Below are 19,749 nucleotides of genomic sequence, written 5' to 3'. Positions count from 1 at the left end.
GTGAGCCAGATGTGGCTCTTTTGATGGCTGCATCTGGCTTGCAGACAAATCTTTTAATAAAAAAAATAATGTTAAAGGCCCTGGCCGGTTGGCTTAGCGGTAGAGCGTCGACCTGGCGTGCGGGGGACCTGGGTTTGATTCCCGGCCAGGGCACATAGGAGAAGCGCCCATTTGCTTCTCCACCCCCCCCTCCTTCCTCTCTGTCTCTCTCTTCCCCTCCCGCAGCCAAGGCTCCATTGGAGCAAAGATGGCCCGGGCGCTGGGGATGGCTCCTTGGCCTCTGCCCCAGGCGCTAGAGTGGCTCTGGTCGCGGCAGAGCGATGCCCCGGAGGGGCAGAGCATCGCCCCCTGGTGGGCAGAGTGTTGCCCCTGGTGGGCATGCCGGGTGGATCCTGGTCAGGCACATGCGGGAGTCTGTCTGACTGTCTCTCCCCATTTCCAGCTTCAAAAAAATACAAAAAATAATAATAATAATAATAATAAATAATGTTAAAAATATAAAACATTCTCATGTATTACAATCCATTCATTTCCTATCGCTCATGTTCATGGTTGTGGGTGGCTGGAGCCAATCACAGCTGTCCTCTGGGACAACACCAGATTTTTATTGGATAATGTGTAACGTACACAGGTCGTTGTATGGCTCTCACGGAATTACATTTTAAAATATGTGGCATTCATGGCTCTCTCAGCCAAAAAGGTTCCCGACCCCTGTTCCAGCCCAACAATACTTTACTCAGTCGGTTCTGACTGAGGCCACGCTGTCCGCTCCATTGCTCAGCCGACAGCCTGTTCCCCTCCCTTACTCTAGTTCATCTCTGAGATGCGGATGACCACCATGTACTCCTCTCATAACACACTTCTCTTCTCTCTTGGGGTGAGAGATGAAATCAATGGCCCCAATCCTTCTCGTCTCTCTTAGTCCGCTCCCTGGAACTAGTGCTCTCGTCAGCTGAGTCTGAGCTTAGTCATGTGACGTGCTTTGGTCAGTGAGTTAAGAACAAAATGCAGCAGAGGCTGGAGGAAGTGCTTCCCTTGTGCTTCCTCTCTTCACCCGGCCAGTATTAGACCACGTGGGGGCCAGCACACTGGGGGAGACGAGAGACTCACGGAAGAGAAACGAGTCATCCTTGCTGAGGCCCCTACGCCAGCAGCCTCGAGTCCACCTACCAGCTCTCTGAAGACATCAGTGAGCTCCGCCAAGATTAGCGGACGAGTCCTGCTCACCTACTACCTTGGGAGAAATAACACATGGCTGCTGCTTCAAACCATTACATTTGGGGGTGGGATGCTATATGGCAGTCGATACCCTTGGCTTCTAAGTGGCCCTTCTCCAGTTTTCCTGTCATCAGACCAATGACCCCACTTACCCTCTTCCATTGTCTTGACCAACTCAACTCCTACCTTCCCCTTACACATGGTGTAAAGCCTTATCCTTCTTTTCTTCTCATTCACACACAATTTGGGTGGTCTCATCCACGTGTTTCAATTGCCATGTCTCTACAGGTGGGACTCTCTAGCTGGAATAGCCCAGAGCTCTCATTAATTGCCATCTATCACATCTCATGTATAGAGCATCCACTTGCTTGTCAGGGTGGTTGCTAAAAGGATGGAGATAAAGAAGAGTGTCTGCCTGATGAGGCCTAGCGCCCCTGAAGGGGCTCCTGAGTAAACACTTGCAGCACAGGGAGATACATTCCAATGGGAAACAGAAGGACGTGTAACTCAAACCGTGCGGCTCCAGAAGGCTTATGCAGGAGGCTAGACCTGGACAAAGTTTGATACATAGGACGCACAGGTATTTGACCAAGGTAGAAGGGTACACTCAGGAGTTGTGTGCTCCAGCCACTATGTGTACCGTAATCTGACAAAAATAGAGGGAGTGACAGAGAGAGCGAGGACCAGAGAGGCAGGCAGCAGAGTCCCGTGGTAGTATTTCTATGCCACACTCAGGAGTTTAGAAACTATCCTGCCCTGGCCGGTTGGCTCAGTGGTAGAGTGTTGGTCCAGCGTGTAGATGTCTCAGGTTCGATTCCCAGTCAGGGATTCACAGGAGAAGTGCCCATCTGCTTCTCCACCCCTCCCCCTCTTGCTTCTCTCCCACCCACCCCCTTCTCCTCCTGCAACTATGGCTCGACTGAAGCAAGTTGGCCCCGGGCGCTGAGGATGGCTCCATGGCCTCCACCTCAGGCACTAAGAAGAGTTCAGTTGCTGAGCAACGGAGCAAGGGCCCCAGATGGACAGAGCATCGCCCCCTAGTGGGCATGCCGGGTGGATCCCAGCTGGGGCGCATGCGGGAGTCTGTCTCTCTGCCTTCCAGCCTCTCACTAAATAAAAAAGAAACTATACTGAAGGCAATGGAGGGAAGCCACTGCAAAGAATCAAGGAATAACAACCTAATTTGATTCATGGAAGATCAGTTTGGGGGCAGGGTGGGGGAAGGGCTGCTGGGAAGCCACCCTGGAGTTAGACACAACAGTATACATTTTAAATAAAACAGGCTGGGAGCAGACACTTCTCTGGGCCCCAACTTCCTCACATGGAAAGTGGGGGATGTCAGGGTTATTCTAGGAATTAAAAGAGAAGCATGTAGCATGCTCAGTACCGGGTTGGCCCATGTGACAGCTTCAGAAGTGGTGGTCAACGTGAGCTAGACCATGAGCTGACCAAGGTCAGCAATGGTCATACTCCACTGTATACTGGTCCCGAGGCCTGGTGCTAGAAACCATCCCCGGAAGCCTCAACACGGGTGCGTTGAGTACATGACAGCAAATACGTAAGACTGAACGTAAGATCAGTACCTAGTCTCCCTTTCTTCCTAACCAGGCCTTGGCTGGAGCGATCCCTACAGAACTCCAGGCTTCACCTGACGGACAGGACAGCCCTTACCGGCTCAAAGAGGCCCGGGGATAAAAAGATGACAGAGGTGTTTGAATTTTATAAATTCCTGCGGAACCCAGAAAGCTGTACCTGTACACTCTGACAGTGGTGAGAAGTAGTGGTTTTACTCAGACCCAGAGTGGACACTCTGGGTACGCGGAGAGCAAGCCTCCAGGGCGTTCCCGGCGCCTCACCTTGATGAAGAAGGGCATGAAGGAGAGTCTGATCCCGCGGGCGGAGGCCACGGGCTTCAGCTCCTCCCGCAGCCGCACCAGCGCAGTCAGGTCTAGCTCGTCGCAGTACCCGAAGTGCGGGATCTTCAGGGCTGCCGACATGGTCTTGACCATGGCCTTCTGAAAGCCTGCAAGACATTCAGTTTACACTCTGAATCCCGCCGTTCTCGCTCGCCTTTCTAACCTCAAAGAGAGATCCCCTCGTGTGGTTCACTCCCGATTCAGTTCTTCCTCTTGAAACCGCCAGCGCCCTGACATGGTGTGAGGGCCTCTGGTTTCCACGCGGAAGCCCTGACTGTGCACGACACCCGGTGCCAGGTTCAATGACACAGCTGCGGACTGCGTCTGAGGCTGTGAGTGCAGAATTCTGGAGGATGCGAACCATGTCCCCCTCCCCAGGGGCTCTCCTGCTGTGACACTCCTCTGCAGGTCACCACCCTGTGAGCTTATAAATGACAAATCAGAGGAATGACTCTGAGCGCTAATGACAAATCATGAATACCTGAAACACTCTGAGTCTTCTTTTTTTTTTTTAAACAGAGACAGAGAGAGAGAGTAAGAGAGAGGGATAGATAGGAACAGACAGGAAGGGAGAGAGATGAGAAACATCAATTCTTCGTTGCAGCACCTTAGTTGTTCATTGATGGCTTTCTCATATGTGCCTTGACCGTGGGGCTACAGCAGACCGAGTGACCCCTTGCTTGAGCCAGCGACCTTGGGTCCAATCTGGTGAGCTTTGCTCAAATCAGATGAGCCCGTGCTCAAGCTGGTGACCTTGGGTCTTGAACCTGGGTCCTCCTCATCCCAGTCCAACGCTCTTATCTACTGCACCACCACCCGGTCAGGTTGAAACCCTGTGAGTCTTCAGACAGAACAATGATTCAATCGTAAACACGTTTATTTTCCAAGAAGCCTGCTAACATCTTACCCTTCAGAAATCAACAGTATAAATTGAAGGTTTGCCTGGAAAAACTGTTATTTCATCATTAAAAAGAAAGTACACGCTCAATTTGAACTCTCCCTTCGGTAGAACTGAAAACACCCTGTTGTATACGTGGACCGACGGGGGCAGCCTCCCCCAGGTACATGGCAGCATTCCCAGCATTCCCTTCGGAGCTGTCACTCTTACCTGTTACGGGCTCCGTCCGGTCTCTGCCTGTGAAAACCACGGGCTTAGAGACAGGTGCGGGAATTGTCCTGTCCTTCGGTTTCGGCGGAGGCGGCACAATTTCAGCTTTCGGGGAAGGAGGTAATATAGCTCCTGTCTGCTTCTCCAAATAGTTGAGAATATCTTCTTTAAGTATTCTGCCATCTTTTCCTGAGCCAATAACTTCACTCAGCTTAATCTAAAAAAAAAAAAAAGACACATTTTAATGCAAAAAAATAAAACTACCTGAGAACAAACTATCATTAAGGTCTCTAAATGGAAGTTAATGAATTGTAGGTAAAAAAAAAAAAAAAAAAAAAAAAAAAAAAACACCTCTGCCCAATACGTTAGCATAAGAAAATAACATTTTTGTTATCTTAACAGAATGCTATAAACAACAGCTTCCTTCCTAAGTAATCATGTGACTTTTGTACATACTGTTCATCTGCCCATGTGGTAACAATGCGGCATCTATGTTGTGGATAATCCGTACTTGTTTATGGAGACTTCTGTTTTTTAAACAGTCAACTAAATATTTTGCATGATTCTTATTTGATAGTTTTCTGGTTTGGAAACTACATAAGAAGAACAGAGTTTAAAGAAGAGTTAAACACTACAACAAAAGTAGACCCATGTTTCTGACGTTGGCTACCAGTAAACATGTAATACAGTAGTTAATCAGTTAATCATACAAAAGCTCTCTCAAATTAGGGTTTTTTTAAGGTTATTTCAAAAAGACCAGTATAAAAAAATAAAATTAATTTTTTGAGGCATATTTGGAATGTGAGTTCCTCAGACCAAGTTAAGGGTCATATATCTGTTTTGTTATTGCTTTCTACAGAATTTCTACAGAATAAACCATAGACGATGTATTCTACTTTCTACGAGACATTCATGGTACTTTTTTGAAACATATATGATCTTGCTTTATTTAATCATTTCCTATGTTTGGTCACAGAGGTAAAATATTCTCACTACATCAATTCTATTTAAAGCTTGGATGGTACCCTCAGGCGTAATGTGTGTTAGTTAATTCTTCAGGAATTAAGTCCTGCTTCACTTGTATAAGTGCTTCTCTAAGGATGACTACAAATTAATAAATGACCTTATATGTCAAATATTTCATTTGTAACAAATAAACTCTAAGAATTTAAACAAATAATTTTTATGTAATAACAAAACAGAAAATGCCATTGGTTTTTCATTTTACTCAAACTCAATTAATCTGCGAACTACAAATAAAGAAAAAAAAGATGATTTATTTTAAGTCTAATATTTAATTTCTAGTAATTATACTCTAGTGACTCTACCATCTTTGGGAAGTGGTATCGGAAAGCCAATTCATGTATTCCTACAGAGAGTCTTTCTATATAATTAAGAGAAAACATTGGTCAAATGCTTTCTAGTTTTCAAAGCAATAGACAAGGTCACCATCTAGTTAGCGTTCTATATCATTATTTCTATTTTCTGTTAAGCTAAATGGTTTTCATATTTGAACCCACTTAATGGCTATTAAATTGTCATTAGGGGTTTATAACATAATTTACCTAAGCAGTTCCCTGATTTTGAATACACATGCTTTCTAATTTGGGCTATAAGTACTCAGAAGAATGTATCCTAGACTATTTCCTCGGGGTAGTTTCCGGAACAACGGCCGATAATTGGATAGAATGGATATTAAATATTTTAATTACTCTTTTATTTCCAAAATGTAAACATTTGTTTTTCCCCACTATAACTTAATTACTTCTTTCAAAAACAGACAGAGAACAAAAAGCCCGCCCTGTGCGGCACACACAGGAAAGAACTCGGGTGCTGGAACCAGGCAGATGTGTGTTCAAATCCCCAGGTCAGCTACTGACTTGATTTCAGGCAACTTAACACCGTCTCTGCCCTCCCACACCTGCGAAGTGGGGAGAGCCCAAACCAGCGTGTGGGTCGCTGTGCCGGCAAGGGAAAGAGGGCGTAGGGCCAGGCTCGGGGTTCGCTCGGGTAGCCAGAGCAGGGACAGCGGAGGCCGTATGTCATGATGATGAGCACTGGTTTTGGAGTCACAGAGACTGGCTTCAGAATCCTGGCTCCGCCACGGCCGGGTGACCTTGGACCAGTTACTCGACCTCTTCCTGTCTTAGAATAGCCCCCTTATCTCACAGAGTTGGGAAGATTAAGTGAAATGCCGTGCACATGCTTATCGCCTGCCTGGGAGTCACCTTGCCCTGGGGGCTGGGCACCAAGGACGGGCTGGCCGAGGAGAGAGATGCAGGCCAGCCTCCGTGGCTCCAGTCGGTACAATGCCAGGGTTGTCCCGACCTGCCCGGGGTCAGGTCACAGCCTGGAGCCCAAGTCCTGGCCCGGCCCATTTCCCATCTCCTCCCTTCGCCATGCTCACTCCCAATAGAGGTGTTCATTCTCCAACCAGCCAGCCAACCACCGGGCCGGTCACATGGACCCAGCCCTCTCTCAGTCCGTGCACCCAGGGGCACCTGATCTAAGACACTAGTATTGACAAGTAAGTGGTGGCCCCGATGATTATTAGGCTCTAAGAAAGAATAAATAAATCACACCTCAGTTAATAGCAATTAAGTTCACAATGCTTTTCTCATTTCTCACTGAGTACCTTTTTGCAAATGTCGGTAACAGACATTTTCATGTTTTCTTTAATCCCACCTTGAGCCATCTCACCGTGGGAGAGCTGGCTGTTTTTCTCAGATACAAATATACCGCTCACAAACATCAGGGGATATTTTACAGTTCCATAGTCCTTTTGAGATATCCCCTGATGTTTGTGAGCGGTGTATACACTCTGCAGGCGACCTCCCTCATGGTTCAACGGTCAGAGCACGCACGTTGTTTTCCATCGCCAGGCGGCGCACTGCCGGCGTCGCCAGCGTCTTCTGGCCCTTGATCTCCTGGTGCGTGTGCTCATCGTGGGACACAGCGGGCGTTTCAACCACGTCCTCCTCTGAATCTGGTAACAGGGGCAATGTTCACTCTTTAGTTGAGAATACATATATATTTTTAAAAAACAAGCTTAGTGGCACATCATGTATAAATAAATTCAACTTAAACTTTATAGTAAAAAAGCATTAACAGTTGGTCTGCTTCAGAATGAAAAAACAAATGGAGTGTGTGTGTGTGTGTGTGTGAGTGTGTGTGTGTGTGTGTGTGTGTGTAAAGGTACTGGTATTGTTTAACGACTAGTACTACTTGGTGCTCACTTCATCTCTGTTAAAATCATGTAGCCGGCTACCGGTAAGAAAACGAGAACTTCTATTAGGTGAGGCAAAAAAAAAAAATCTTATAGACACACACATCCCTGTGGGGGCTGCAGGAAGGAAGGGGAGAGGGGAGGAGGAGGAGGGTGAAGGAGGATGAAGGGGGGACAGATGGTGATGGAGGGGGAGGTGACTCAGGGTGGTGACCACACAATGCAGTATACAGAGGATGTACTGTAGAATTGTGCACCTGAAACCTATATGATTTGATTAACCAATGTCACCCCAATAAATTCAATAAATTTTTTTTAAATGAGAACTTCCATAAATGTTAAAACACGTTGCATTGTAAACACTCTCATAATACACATCTCTGTTATAAGTAGCATGAGAAAAGAATCCCATGTGAGGTAGACTGCGTGAAAGAATCACGTACCGTCTGTGACCAATCTACACGCTTTCCTGACAGGACACACCCTTACACGTCCTCTCTGCTCTGAGTGCAGCTTACAGAATGCTGCGGAAGACTTCCTATCCGTGGTGGTGCCAACCTGGTTGTTCTGTTCTCTAACTTTAGAGTCCTGATCTAAGAAGAACGATCTAGGGCTATTAGCGTGTATTTTTGCAACCCCCCAAAAAAGTTTTTGAAAGGATCTGATTGTCAAAGTCTGAAGCCAGGAAAGCCATGCGGCTGGCAGTATCTCTGGGGAATCAGGCCCTGGAAACCAAACTCTGAAAATCAGCAGGCAACCGAGTTGGCTCTCATGTTCAGTTTTAAGCAAATAAAGGCCCATTATCTTTCCAAAACATCATTTACTGTCTAGACCTGCATTCCCCTCCCCTTCCCTAGTAAGATGGTAGTTCAGCCTGAATTCTGAGCCACCTCTTGGAGTTACTATTCCCTGCTGGTCCCCCTTGTACACGAGGTACACGTATCAATACACTGGTCCTTCTCTTGTTAATCTGTCGTTTATTATAGGGGTCTCGGTTAAGAATGCAGAGACTGGATGGAAATTTAGTTCAGGCCCTTGTAAATTTTCTCTCTGGTCAAATAAGCTGGAATAACAACTCCTATAGTTCAAGGCATAATTTTGTTAGAAAAATACTTGGAATGATATACACAAATGTGTTTAGTGATTTCTGAGTAGCAGGAATATGTTTCCATTTTCTTATTTTTGGTTTTCTGTATATTTTATAACTTTCTATAATGTAATGTCTTGCTTTTATACCAGAAGTTAAATTAATAACTACCTCTCTCCCTGCTCCCGGAGGTAGTCTGCCACAGTGGGTGGAGACTCGGGACATCTGAGTTCTGACTCTGCCCTGTCACTGCCACTGAGCAAATCACCCGGCCTTTCTAGGTTGGGCTCAGCTTCTTTGTTCAACTGAAACACTCACATGGAAGAATAAAAAAACGCAAGACATGTGAAACATGTGATAACTTGTCCAGCATGATTATGACATTAGTTGCTGAGTCACTGGACAGACTGCGGAGTCTCCGTGAGTCAGACACCTTCTCCTCTCTGAATTGCACCGTGGAGAAGACCCAACCTCAGCACGTCCCTGCACGCCGCTGGCTGAGGGCTGCGTCCCCCACGACTGCCCCCAGCCCCCACAGCCAAGCCGTGTCCTAGAAGATGACGTGACTTTGGGCCTCTGGGCGCAGAGAGCCAGCTGTTCGCCACCCCTGGAACAGCCCAGTTTCCGCTGTCCTCTGACACGGACTCACAACCACCGCCCTTTCGGCAGGACGTGCCCTGCATGTGGGTCCCCAGGTCGCCGCTGCTCCTGAATGCTGGCCTCTTTGCTTTCCATTCTGACTTCCCGACTTTTCTCTCTACTCTTCACGAAGCCTGGCTTTCCTAACAATCAGCAGTGAGAGTGCTTTTCGATCTTTGTGCCAGTGACAAACAGAGCCGTCCCTATGTCAAATTTAATCTCTGCATAGTATAGCTTTCGTTAGTGGTGACCAGTGTCCTGAATCTTTAATTCCTGAGAGAGCTTGTTCCTTCTCTGAGCACTATGGCTTCCAGTAGCCTAGCCACCAGATGATTATTACTGTGCATGTTTTTAACATGATAACTGGTCAAAAGATAACCCCGCATCACAAAGAGCCTTTTCTCTTTTCCTGATTTCCTGAGTTATTAAAAGTAAACATCACTTTTGATTGGTACCCAATGACAAAGGACAGCAGTGATCAATTAGGCCAATAGATAAATACACTCACAGTACCTTTCAAAGCTTCTGTTTCTATGTCCACCAACGGCTTCCCCACATAGGCTGTGTCCTCTGGATTATAATACAGTTTTTTAATGACGCCATCGTAACGACTGCTGATAGTAACAGACGCTTTATCGCTTTGAACTTCACAGATGCTATCAAACTGGGACACTGTATCTCCTTCTTTTACATACCTGAAAGAAAAAGAGGCAAGACCCTGCTCCATGATCGGTTATTAGTACAGGTTATGCTACAATGTCAGTGCCACAGTGAATAGGTCAGTGTGCATCTAGTCCAGAATTTAGTCCCAGACGGTGCACCAAAGAATGCTCCAGAAAAGATTATAATTGCTTCTACAATCTCTGTGGTGTAACTCCAAGAAATACCAAAAAAATTTTAAAACCATTCAAAGATCTGTAACCTAAAACATTTTAAACTTTCGGGTTTTCAGCTCGACCCACTCCTTAGGAGAAGTTCTAAGAAGGTATTTTAAATGTGCTTTTTCCCCTTTCGTTGTCTGACATGAGCCTGTGTCAGACTTTAGGGATGCCTATTACTTGTAGAATGAGATTAAAAAATTGATAATACCAGTACACATCCTTTGTAATTTCATGCACTTTGGTTTGAGTTCCCTGTCTTTCTTCCAGGATTGTTTCAGCCTGTCCTTACAGATCAACCCTCCATCCTGTCACCCTTTCAGGAATGCTTTACCAACCAGACAGGAGGGAAGGAGCCAAACCGGAAAGTCTACATAGAATGTTGACTTTTTTTTTTTTTGGTATTTTTCCGAAGTTAGAAGCAGGGAGGCAGTCAGACAGACTCCCGCATGCACCTGACTGGGATCCACCCGGCATGCCCACCAGGGGGTGATGCTCTGCCCTTCTGGGGCTTTGCTCCATTGCAACCAAAGCCATTCTAGCACCTGAGGTGGAGGCCGTGGAGCCGTCCTCAGTGCCCAGGCCAACTTTGCTCCAGTGGAGCTTTGGCTGCAATAAGGGAAGAGAGAGACAGAAAGAAAGGAGAGGAAGAGGGGTGGAGAAGCAGATGGGCGCTTCTCCTGTGTGCCCTGGCTGGGAATCGAACCCAGGACTTCCACAGGCTGGGCCAATGCTCTACCACTGAGCCAACCAGCCAGGGCCTATAATGTTGATTTTTATACCATTCTTTTTTTTTTTTTTTTTTTTTTACAGAGACAGAGAGAGAGTCAGAGAGAGGGATAGATAGGGGCAGACAGACAGGAACAAAGAGAGATGAGAAGCATCAATCATCAGTTTTTCATTGTGACACCTTAGTTGTTCATTGATTGCTTTCTCATATGTGCCTTGACCATGGGGCTACAGCAGACTGAGTAAGCCCTTGCTCAAGTCAGCGACCTTGCGTCCAAACTGGTGAGCTTTTTGCTCACACAAGATGAGCCCACGCTCAAGCTGGCGACCTCAGGGTCTCTAACCTGGGTCTTCCGCATCCCAGTCCTATGCTCTATCCACTGTGCCACCACCTGGTCAGGCTAATTTTTATACCATTCTTGACGTGTCTAGCACATTTCTGACTTACTACCATCAATTCTTCACTGACCTAGTTCTTGTGAGGTCATTCTCATTCCTTGTCTTCCTGTCTTAACCAGTTCTCAGTGTGTAATAAAGCTTCACCCATGACAGGGAAATGGGGTTCAAAAGCACGTATGAGGACTTCCACACGCAGAATAGAACATGGGCCCCTGGGATTCTGCTCCTTCAGAAAGCAACAAGGACACTGACAGACCTCGTCGCCTCTTATGGGTCAGTTTCTGTTCGTTTGGCCGAAGTGAGGAGTGGGCAGGGAAAGGAGTTCTCAAAAAGAGGGAAAAAGAATCCTTAATAAACTACGTCGAATAAAATGCCATGATGTATGATGAACTGTGTCTCCAGCATACCAACAACATAAATTAGTTTTACCTCTTGCTTTTTAAAAAAGCATGGTCTGTTATAGAAAGAAGTTCCTCAATTTAAAGAGAGTCCTACTTCTTTTTGCTCTGATTATTTTAAGATTCACTTAAACGTTTTTCACAACCACTCACCACTCTTTCACGGTAACTTCTCTGATGCCTTCTCCGATGTCCGAGAGTTTGAACTGAACAATCTGTCCCCGTTGACCTTCAAAGACAAATGAGAAATGAGCTTGTTAAATGTCATGTGGTGCTAAGAGATGCTTTTACACCTACAATTAGAGAATATTCTCAAGCAGAGGCAAAAATTACTCCATTTCACAGGTTAAAAAAAAAAGCATTTCATAATTTTTAAGAGCATAATCATCATGCATAACCATCAAAGAGTTAAATAAATTAATCCATGACACAGACCCATTGCCACAGAACTTGCATTTTCCAACTTCCAAAATAAGGTTCTTTTCCAAGGGCCCAGAAGGCCTCTAATGAATGAGATTTTTGGGACAGTTATAATGAACAGAATATAAACATGGTACTATACCAAAGGAGGTGAGTTACTACCGGGTCCCCCGGCTCCATGTTATAAAGCTGTAATAACCCTCATGCCTCTTTCAACTCCTTTTGACCTTGTATTTTGACTCTGTATGCTCATTCTTAGAGGCTCAAGGTCAGGCTGATCCCCATGTAGAAACAAACTTGACGAAAAATTCTGATTTGCCCAAACTATGTTCGGCCAACTTATTAAATTTGAGTCTTTTCTTTCCTCTTTTTACCCCTTTTCGAATTTCTACTCCCTTTGTATAATGCTTGGAATGACAGTGACACTTTATAGTAATTATTCCCAGAAGGTAAGTCTTTTTGGCCATCAGAAAGGATGTATGGATCCTCTCGTTAATGAACGGGTCTGACCTGATTCAAGAGCGTGCCTCTGTTTTTAGACTGCTAATAATTACAGTTGCTTGTGAAAGACACAAACAAGCTGATTAAGGTAGTAAACTTTTCTTTAATAAATTCCAGGAGATGCGTTAGTAGCAAAGAAATACGCAATGTGTCTTTGCTGGGGAGGTCTTAGGAAACTCTTGTTTCCTTTCTAGTCTGTTGGGCCCTCTCGTGGCCTGCTGCTCAGAGTAGATCCTGGAACTCTCCTGAAAAATAGTTTGGCATTAAGTATCAAAAGCCTTAAAAAAAAGTCCATTATCTTTGAGTTAGCAAGTAATTCTAGTTTTAAGCTATTCTGCTCAAAGGCATAGAGAGGTACACAAAGATTTGTGCTAAGAATAGCACAAATCAGAGAGTTGTAATGAAGAACTGGAAACTAACCTGACTAATAAAACATGAATAGTAAATACATTGTGACACCTTTACGCAGAGCAGCATTGTGCAAGGCACAGCAAGTACTAGGGTATGGAAACGTGACAGTGTACAGCTGGTCAGGGAATGACGAACAGTCCTAGGTGGCTGAAGCCAGGCTATGTGGCGAGAAATCAGCCCAGAGCTGTGTGAGGTGCTTGGTACTCATCCTAAAGGTGATCAGGACCCGGTGGGAAATAAATATGGTCATCAAATCTGGGCGCTGTTCCTGTAAGAGGTGGAGTATATGTCACCACTCCTCCTTAAATCTATGCTGACCTGTGACCTGCTCTGACCAAAAGAATGTAGCAGAAGTGAAAGACCTCACAGCTTCCTCCCTGTCCCTCTTGGGATGCTGCCTTGAGAGCCCCTGATCAGGTGGCTGATCTAATCTGGTGGAGGATGAGAGAGGTCACGTGGTGGAGAAATGAGATGCTGCAGCCAAAACCCAGCACTGGTGGTTAGCCATGTGAGTAAGCCCACCTCGGGCCTTCAGCCCAATGATCCCCTGGCCAAACACGGTCACAGTACTGAGCTGGGCCCATCCTAGAATCAAGCCGCTCAGTTGTGAGGAGGGTAGTTATTCAGCAGCAGTTAACTGATAGGGAATTCCATCTGCGATTTCAGATCTGTAACTTCAGGTCTACAATTTTAGAAAAGATTCTCCCAGGCGGGAGTGTGGTGGACAGAGTCAGGGAGGGGGGCTGGACGGCAGAGAGCAGTGTGGAGGCCACCGCAGGTTACGAAGCCGACGTATGGGACTTAATGTATTTATGTATTTTCAAAGCTGTCTGAAAAGGAGGAGACAGATTTCAGAAACACGTAAGATGTAAAATGAATAGATCTTGGCAATCAGTTTGCGGTGAGACAGGAATCAGGAGCCAGGTTTCCAGCTTAATGATTGGATTAAGTTTGGACTAAAGCAGAGAATGGATCCCGAGTGCTCAGAGCAGTGCCTGGGCGCACAGGAGGCGATCAATAAATATCTGTGTCGGAGGAACTGATTCTCACAACAGTACGAAGGATCCGATGCTGTGATCACTCCCATTTTCCCGGTGAAATTAAGTGACTTGCTTACAGTTACACCGTCCCAAAGCTCACGATAACTGCTCAGACACTGGAGCTTCCACGGCCTCAATTTCCTCTAAGAAAAGATCAAGTTTTGAAAATAAAAGTCTTAAAGAGGTTTACATATCTCAGGGTGTTGTGGAAGATGGCACGTAAAAGGCATGGAACAACGGATTGATCTCGGGGTGCTTCTATCTGCCCAGAGTCCCCCTCATTGTCACCGCTAGCTCAGACAAAGGGGCCAAGTATCTGCCAAAAGGTTCATGATCGAATAGAAGTCCAGGGTTCTAAAGAGAGATCAGAAAAAAAGTTTGCGGTATTCTTGCAAACCTAATACTTAAAGCCTCCAGTTCTTTACAGAGGGGAGAAAGAGTCATAATTCAATGGTAAAAGCAGGCAACTTTCTACATGGAGCACCTCAGGCTGGTTTCGCCACACCATCCTGACAGGAGAGATGAAGCCCCTCCCACAACAAGTGACAATACAGGAGCACAAGGGCACCGACTACTATGTCAACAATTTACCTTGACCGAAAAAGTCGTAACAATGCTGACTGTTGCACTGAGATGAGTTGGGCGATAAAGAACAGATGGCCCAAGACAGCCATTCTCAACATGATGACGACATAAGCAGCAAGGGAAAGTGTGTGACAGGGGAGTGGGGTAGAGGCGGGATGCAGAGACAATGAGACAGGGACCGACCTGGGGAGAGGCCAGGTGGGCCGAGCTAAAAACAATGCTCAATTTCCTTTCCTTTGACAAGTCCACAGTCACTTACAGTACTGAGGTACAAACCATTATCTGATACGGGTTATTCCGACCCTACTCACCAGCGGTGGTCTTCAGCAGTCGATGCGGGTGGCTGTACTTGAATGAAGGGTAACCAAACACACACACGTATTTTGGCTTCAAAGCATGAACGCCACTGCATGTTTGGAAGTAGTGAACACAAACCTAGAGATGGGGAAAACCAAAAGTAGAAGCTTTGAGAGATGATCCTAATGGCTTAGCTCTGGAAGGACACGTCGCATTTCAAGTCTGTTCTAAATGTAGAACAGTCACTATCACAATATGAACAGTATGGAATTATCTAGGCCCAAATCAGAATACCCGGCGTCAGTGACAGTCAAATTTAGGAAGACTGGTTATTTCTCAACTATTGCTGTTCAAGAGATCAAAGGCACTCGAACCCTAGCACACAGAGAACATTTGGTTGTTTCTGGTAGTAAAATTATACCCTTAAGAGTCAGATTTGCTTATATGGTTACACTCCTTGCCTAAAATTCCTCACGCAAGTAGACTTTTCACAGTGTATTCTGTACAAATACACTGGCACTGAAAAATGTGCAGTATTGCACTCTACAAGGTAATGCAAATGGAACCACTTTAAAATGCAGTCAGAGCTGCCATCTCAGCGTGTCTCAGTCTTGCTCCTCGAGCCTTTGGAATAGTACAGGGGTCCCCACACTTTTTACACAGGGGGCCAGTTCACTGTCCCTCAGACTGTTGGAGGGCCGGACTATAAAAAAACTATGAACAAATCCCTATGCACACTGCATATATCTTATTTTAAAGTAAAAAAACAAAACGGGAACAAATACAATATTTAAAATAAAGAACAAGTAAATTTAAATCAACAAATTGACCAGTATTTCAATGGGAAGTAAAAATACGACAGCCCCCGTCTTTTGGGGGTAAAATTAATATAAGACAGGGTCTTATAATAGGGGGAAACGTGGTGTGTAATAATGTGGGGAGAGACTTTTGGGCAAAGGGAGGTTATAGGGGCCATTATGTTGTTGAACATTTGGGGGAGTAGGGGGGCCATTGTACTGTGTAGTAATGATTAGTGCTTTGCCTTTCTTCCTACTCCTGCCGTTATTCCACTGCTTCCGGTGGTGTGGCGGCCCGCAGCCGCAGACCGGATGTGTGTCATATGACGCACTTCCAGAGCCGAGATGCGTGCTTCCCGGGTCACCGGAAGTAGTACTGTACCTGAGCGAAGCCACGCTTTGCGGTGCCGCCACGTACAGTACTCCAGGTGCACAGAATGCGGAAGCCGTGTGGAATAACAGCAGGAGTAGGGTGGGGCAGGTAAATGGCCTCGGGCGGCCGCATGCGGCCCACGGGCTGTAGTTTAGGGACCCCTGGAATAGTAGATGAGCAAAACAACGTTTGCGCTGGGTGCATAGAAGCACTGTTTTCCAAACAACTCTTTGCAAGGAAAACGGGAAAGCAGAAGTGAACACCGGACTGAAAATGAAAGTCATTCTTCAGAAGGGGCATCCCTAAATTAGCTTATCTGCACCTGTAGACATTCCTTCCTTCTATTCTCACAATTATTCCTCTTCCCTTTCTCATAAACACATCTTGCCTTCACTTCCTAATCAGACTGCTATTTGAGTTTCTGCCTGAATGAGTGCTTCCAGAATAGCTATTTTTAAAAAAGATTTTATTTACTGATTCTAGAGAGAAGAAAGAGAGAGAGAGAGAGAGAGAGAGAGAGAGAAAGGAGGTGGGAGAGAGCAGGAAGCATCAACCCATAGCTGCTTCTCGCATGTGCCTTGACCAGGCAAGCCTGGGTTTTCCAACCAGCGACCTCAGCGTTCCAGGTCAACAGTTTATCCACTGCACCACCATAGGTCAGGCCCAAATAGCCATTCTTAGTAATCTCAAATAAATGCTTGTTGCCTCTCATTTTGCTTCTAGGTTAATAGGACCAAAAGTTTTTATCATAATTTATAGATGCCTGTTTAGATATTACTATTTTATATAACATCTTAGTATAATAAAAGATGTTATAGAAATAAGCCAGAATGTGTTCACCTTGATATATCAAAACTTGTGTCTGAAAGGTAGAATATTTTATTTTGAAAGTTAACATTTCAATTATGAACACCTAATTAATTACATCACATGTAGTTATACTTTAGTAGTGATTAACCCTTAAAGTTTAAAAGTTATATATAATACATATTATGGTCATGTTATATAATACATATTTATTTTTATTCTATTTTTTTAGCGAGAGACAGACAGACAGGAAGGGATAGAGATGAGAAGCATCAACTTGTAGTTGTGACACTTCAGTTGGTCATTGATTGCTTCTCATATGTGCCTTGACCTAGGGGCTCCAGGTGAGCCAGTGACCCCTTGCTCAAGCCAGCGACCATGGGATCCTGTCGATGATCCCACGCTCAAGCTGGTGACCTCAGAGTTTCAAACCTGAGACCTTAGCATCTCAGACTGACGCTCTATCCACTGTGCCACCACTGATCAGGTGTATAAACAAGAATTTTGTTCTTTTTCTTATATTAAATAATGTAAAAATTTGGTTAACTGATGGAAATAATACACTTAAGCTCTTAGATGATTTTCCACTTTAAATTCAAAGCTGTTACTGATTTCTAAAGGCAAAGAGAAACAGATAATCCCTTTTCTAAAATATACAATCTTAAGTCATATATCTTAGCTTTATTTTAAGGTGATCGTCCTAAAACAACGAATCTTTTAAATATCTCTATTTTATCCTTATAAACATGAACATTCAGGCTACTAACATAAAGCTTAACTAAAAGAATTAAAATCAATAGCTTAAAACTTAGCAGATACAGAAACTGTAGCCCTCTTGTGACCATGAGGGGAAACTCAAGTGACAGCCCTGATATTTATGAGCCACTTAATCAATGCCAGTTGCCACCTAACTTTGGGAGGCTTTGTAGGCACAGACACATGATTCCTTATTTGCTGGTGGGGTATTATTACCTGCAGCTGAGAAACACCTATTCTACATGCAACTGGAGATTTCCAGCACAGTGGGACACATGGTTCTGCCGTGGAGCAGGCTGCAAGCCTGGGGAAACTTGGGGGCTCATCAGCAACAACAGAGAATGAGACAACCCAGGAAGTGCAAGAAGGGCAGAGGGCCAAAGTCAGAACCCTTAGAAACACCGATATTCAAATTCAAAAGTTGGCCAGGCGGGGAAAGAGGAGATTGGGATCAAGGGTCCAGAGATATAGGAAGCAGAAACATCAGGAAACCAAGGATGGAGAGCTCTCAGAGAAGGGAGGCCCGTACCCAGCAAGGTGCCGTTGAGGAGGGCTTTCTTCTCCTGGTTACCTCTTGCTTCTCTTTCCCAAATCTCAGGTTATACGGTATCTTTTGGGAAATCCAGTCAGACCCCCAACACCCCTCCTAGGTGTGCCTGTAGCTCTATGCACTTGTCCCATCATAGCACCTCTCATGCTGTGCTGTAACTGCTTGCCTAAAGTCTATCTCTGTCTCTCTTTCTGTCCTCCACCACTCGGCTGTAATTCACCCCCAAGCCAGCCGGCAGGGATGGTGTCCGTGCCACTCCCACCTGCATCCTCAACGCCTGGCACTATACCTGTACATGGCAGGCTCTTGAAAGGCCTTGCAAGGTGAGGGTGAGGTCGACTACTGTAGAAAGATCTAGGGAAGAAGGGAGGACCCAGGGGGAAAACGCTATGCAAATCGAATGACACACTACGATGAGGGATTTGATCATCGTTCTGTGCTAAAAGACTGGGTGCAAGTGGGGAGATTGCAGGGGAAAGGGCGGTGGGTTGTCGCTCTGGCGAGAAAAAGATTGGGAAGATACTGGTACAGACCTCGGAGAGAAGTACATGTCCAAGGACAGAAGCTGGAGCCAGCGTCTCAGCGGCTGGGGGGGCAAGGACCTGTCCAGTTATGCTTTGCTCCAAGGGGCTCTGATTGTCAGTTCTTTGAGGGCAGGGGTCGTGGTGTCGCATCCAGCACCCCGTGGATGTCCCATAAGTGCAAAGTGAATATATACCCCCTTACCCCCAGTGCCTGTCACATTGCCCGGCACCCAGATGCTGCTCGGTGAAAGGCCAGCGGCGCCACGGGTGCAGATGGAGCGGGCGGGCGACTGCCTCACGCACGCCAGGTGCGCGCCCAGGTAAGGGGAGGGAGCGGGTGTCCAGCGCAGTTCGGCTTGCCACCTTCTCTGCCCTTCGTTTTGCATACGTCCCTCCACCTCTCCATCACGCGTGCCCAGCGCGTGGCACTCGGAGGACAAATTAACATACCTACGGACAAATCACTCTCCTCCTGCCTCCCCCCGCCCCCCACCCGACCTCAGATCGGCCGCAACTTGCTTACCAGCCGCCCCGCGCTGTGGCTCCAGGACCTCAGCACGCGCAATGCAGCCATCTTACTCCGGAAATGACAGCTGCCTCGCGGTGCGAATAGAGACCACAGCCCAGCTCCCTATTGGAAGTTGGGAAACGCGCCTCCCCCTGAGCGGCCAATGAAAGCAAAGGAGCGGCCCACGGGACAGCCAATCAGGGAGCAGGGCGGAGCCAGATGACACTTGGTGGGGGTAATAGAGGGGACAAGAGGGGAGGAGGGCAGGTCAAATATAATTTTGGGGACGGTGTGGAACATGTGCACCAACGATCATCTCTGTAGTCCGTGCAGTGGGAGGAAATAGTGTTAAAGGGAACACAAAGGAATGGGACTTATTACTGGAGAAAGTTATGTGGCGTAAGACCGGAGAATGAATAGGAAAATACCTGCTGTTTTTAGCCGGTATTGTAACCGCCTTGATTACTTAGTTCTTTAAAATCAATCAATAAATTATATTTTAAAAAATCTGGGATAGTCAAACCTTTAATTTTTTAACTTTCCCACTAGTAAACTATATATTTTATAGACACTATGAATATA

The 19,749-nt window shown here is 45.9% G+C and overlaps 1 protein-coding gene across 1 annotated transcript in view; it reads right to left on the bottom strand.

The window, feature by feature from the left end:
- The window catches only part of DBT (dihydrolipoamide branched chain transacylase E2), a 28,621-nt gene extending 9,364 nt beyond the window's left edge, over positions 1-19,257 (bottom strand). Inside the window, exons 1-7 of the mRNA XM_066352807.1 lie at positions 19,183-19,257; positions 14,867-14,990; positions 11,752-11,827; positions 9,708-9,889; positions 7,107-7,228; positions 4,243-4,459; positions 3,075-3,241 (exon numbers count right to left, since the gene is read on the bottom strand). Of these exons, the coding sequence (XP_066208904.1) occupies positions 3,075-3,241; positions 4,243-4,459; positions 7,107-7,228; positions 9,708-9,889; positions 11,752-11,827; positions 14,867-14,990; positions 19,183-19,233 (939 nt within the window). The 5' untranslated portion in view covers positions 19,234-19,257. The remainder of the gene's footprint in view (positions 1-3,074; positions 3,242-4,242; positions 4,460-7,106; positions 7,229-9,707; positions 9,890-11,751; positions 11,828-14,866; positions 14,991-19,182) is intronic.
- Positions 19,258-19,749: the final 492 nt, after the last annotated feature.

This window comes from Saccopteryx leptura, chromosome 11 (assembly GCF_036850995.1).
Source record: "Saccopteryx leptura isolate mSacLep1 chromosome 11, mSacLep1_pri_phased_curated, whole genome shotgun sequence".
In the NCBI taxonomy this organism is placed as follows: domain Eukaryota; kingdom Metazoa; phylum Chordata; class Mammalia; order Chiroptera; family Emballonuridae; genus Saccopteryx; species Saccopteryx leptura.
This window is presented reverse-complemented; position numbering and strand designations above follow the sequence as displayed.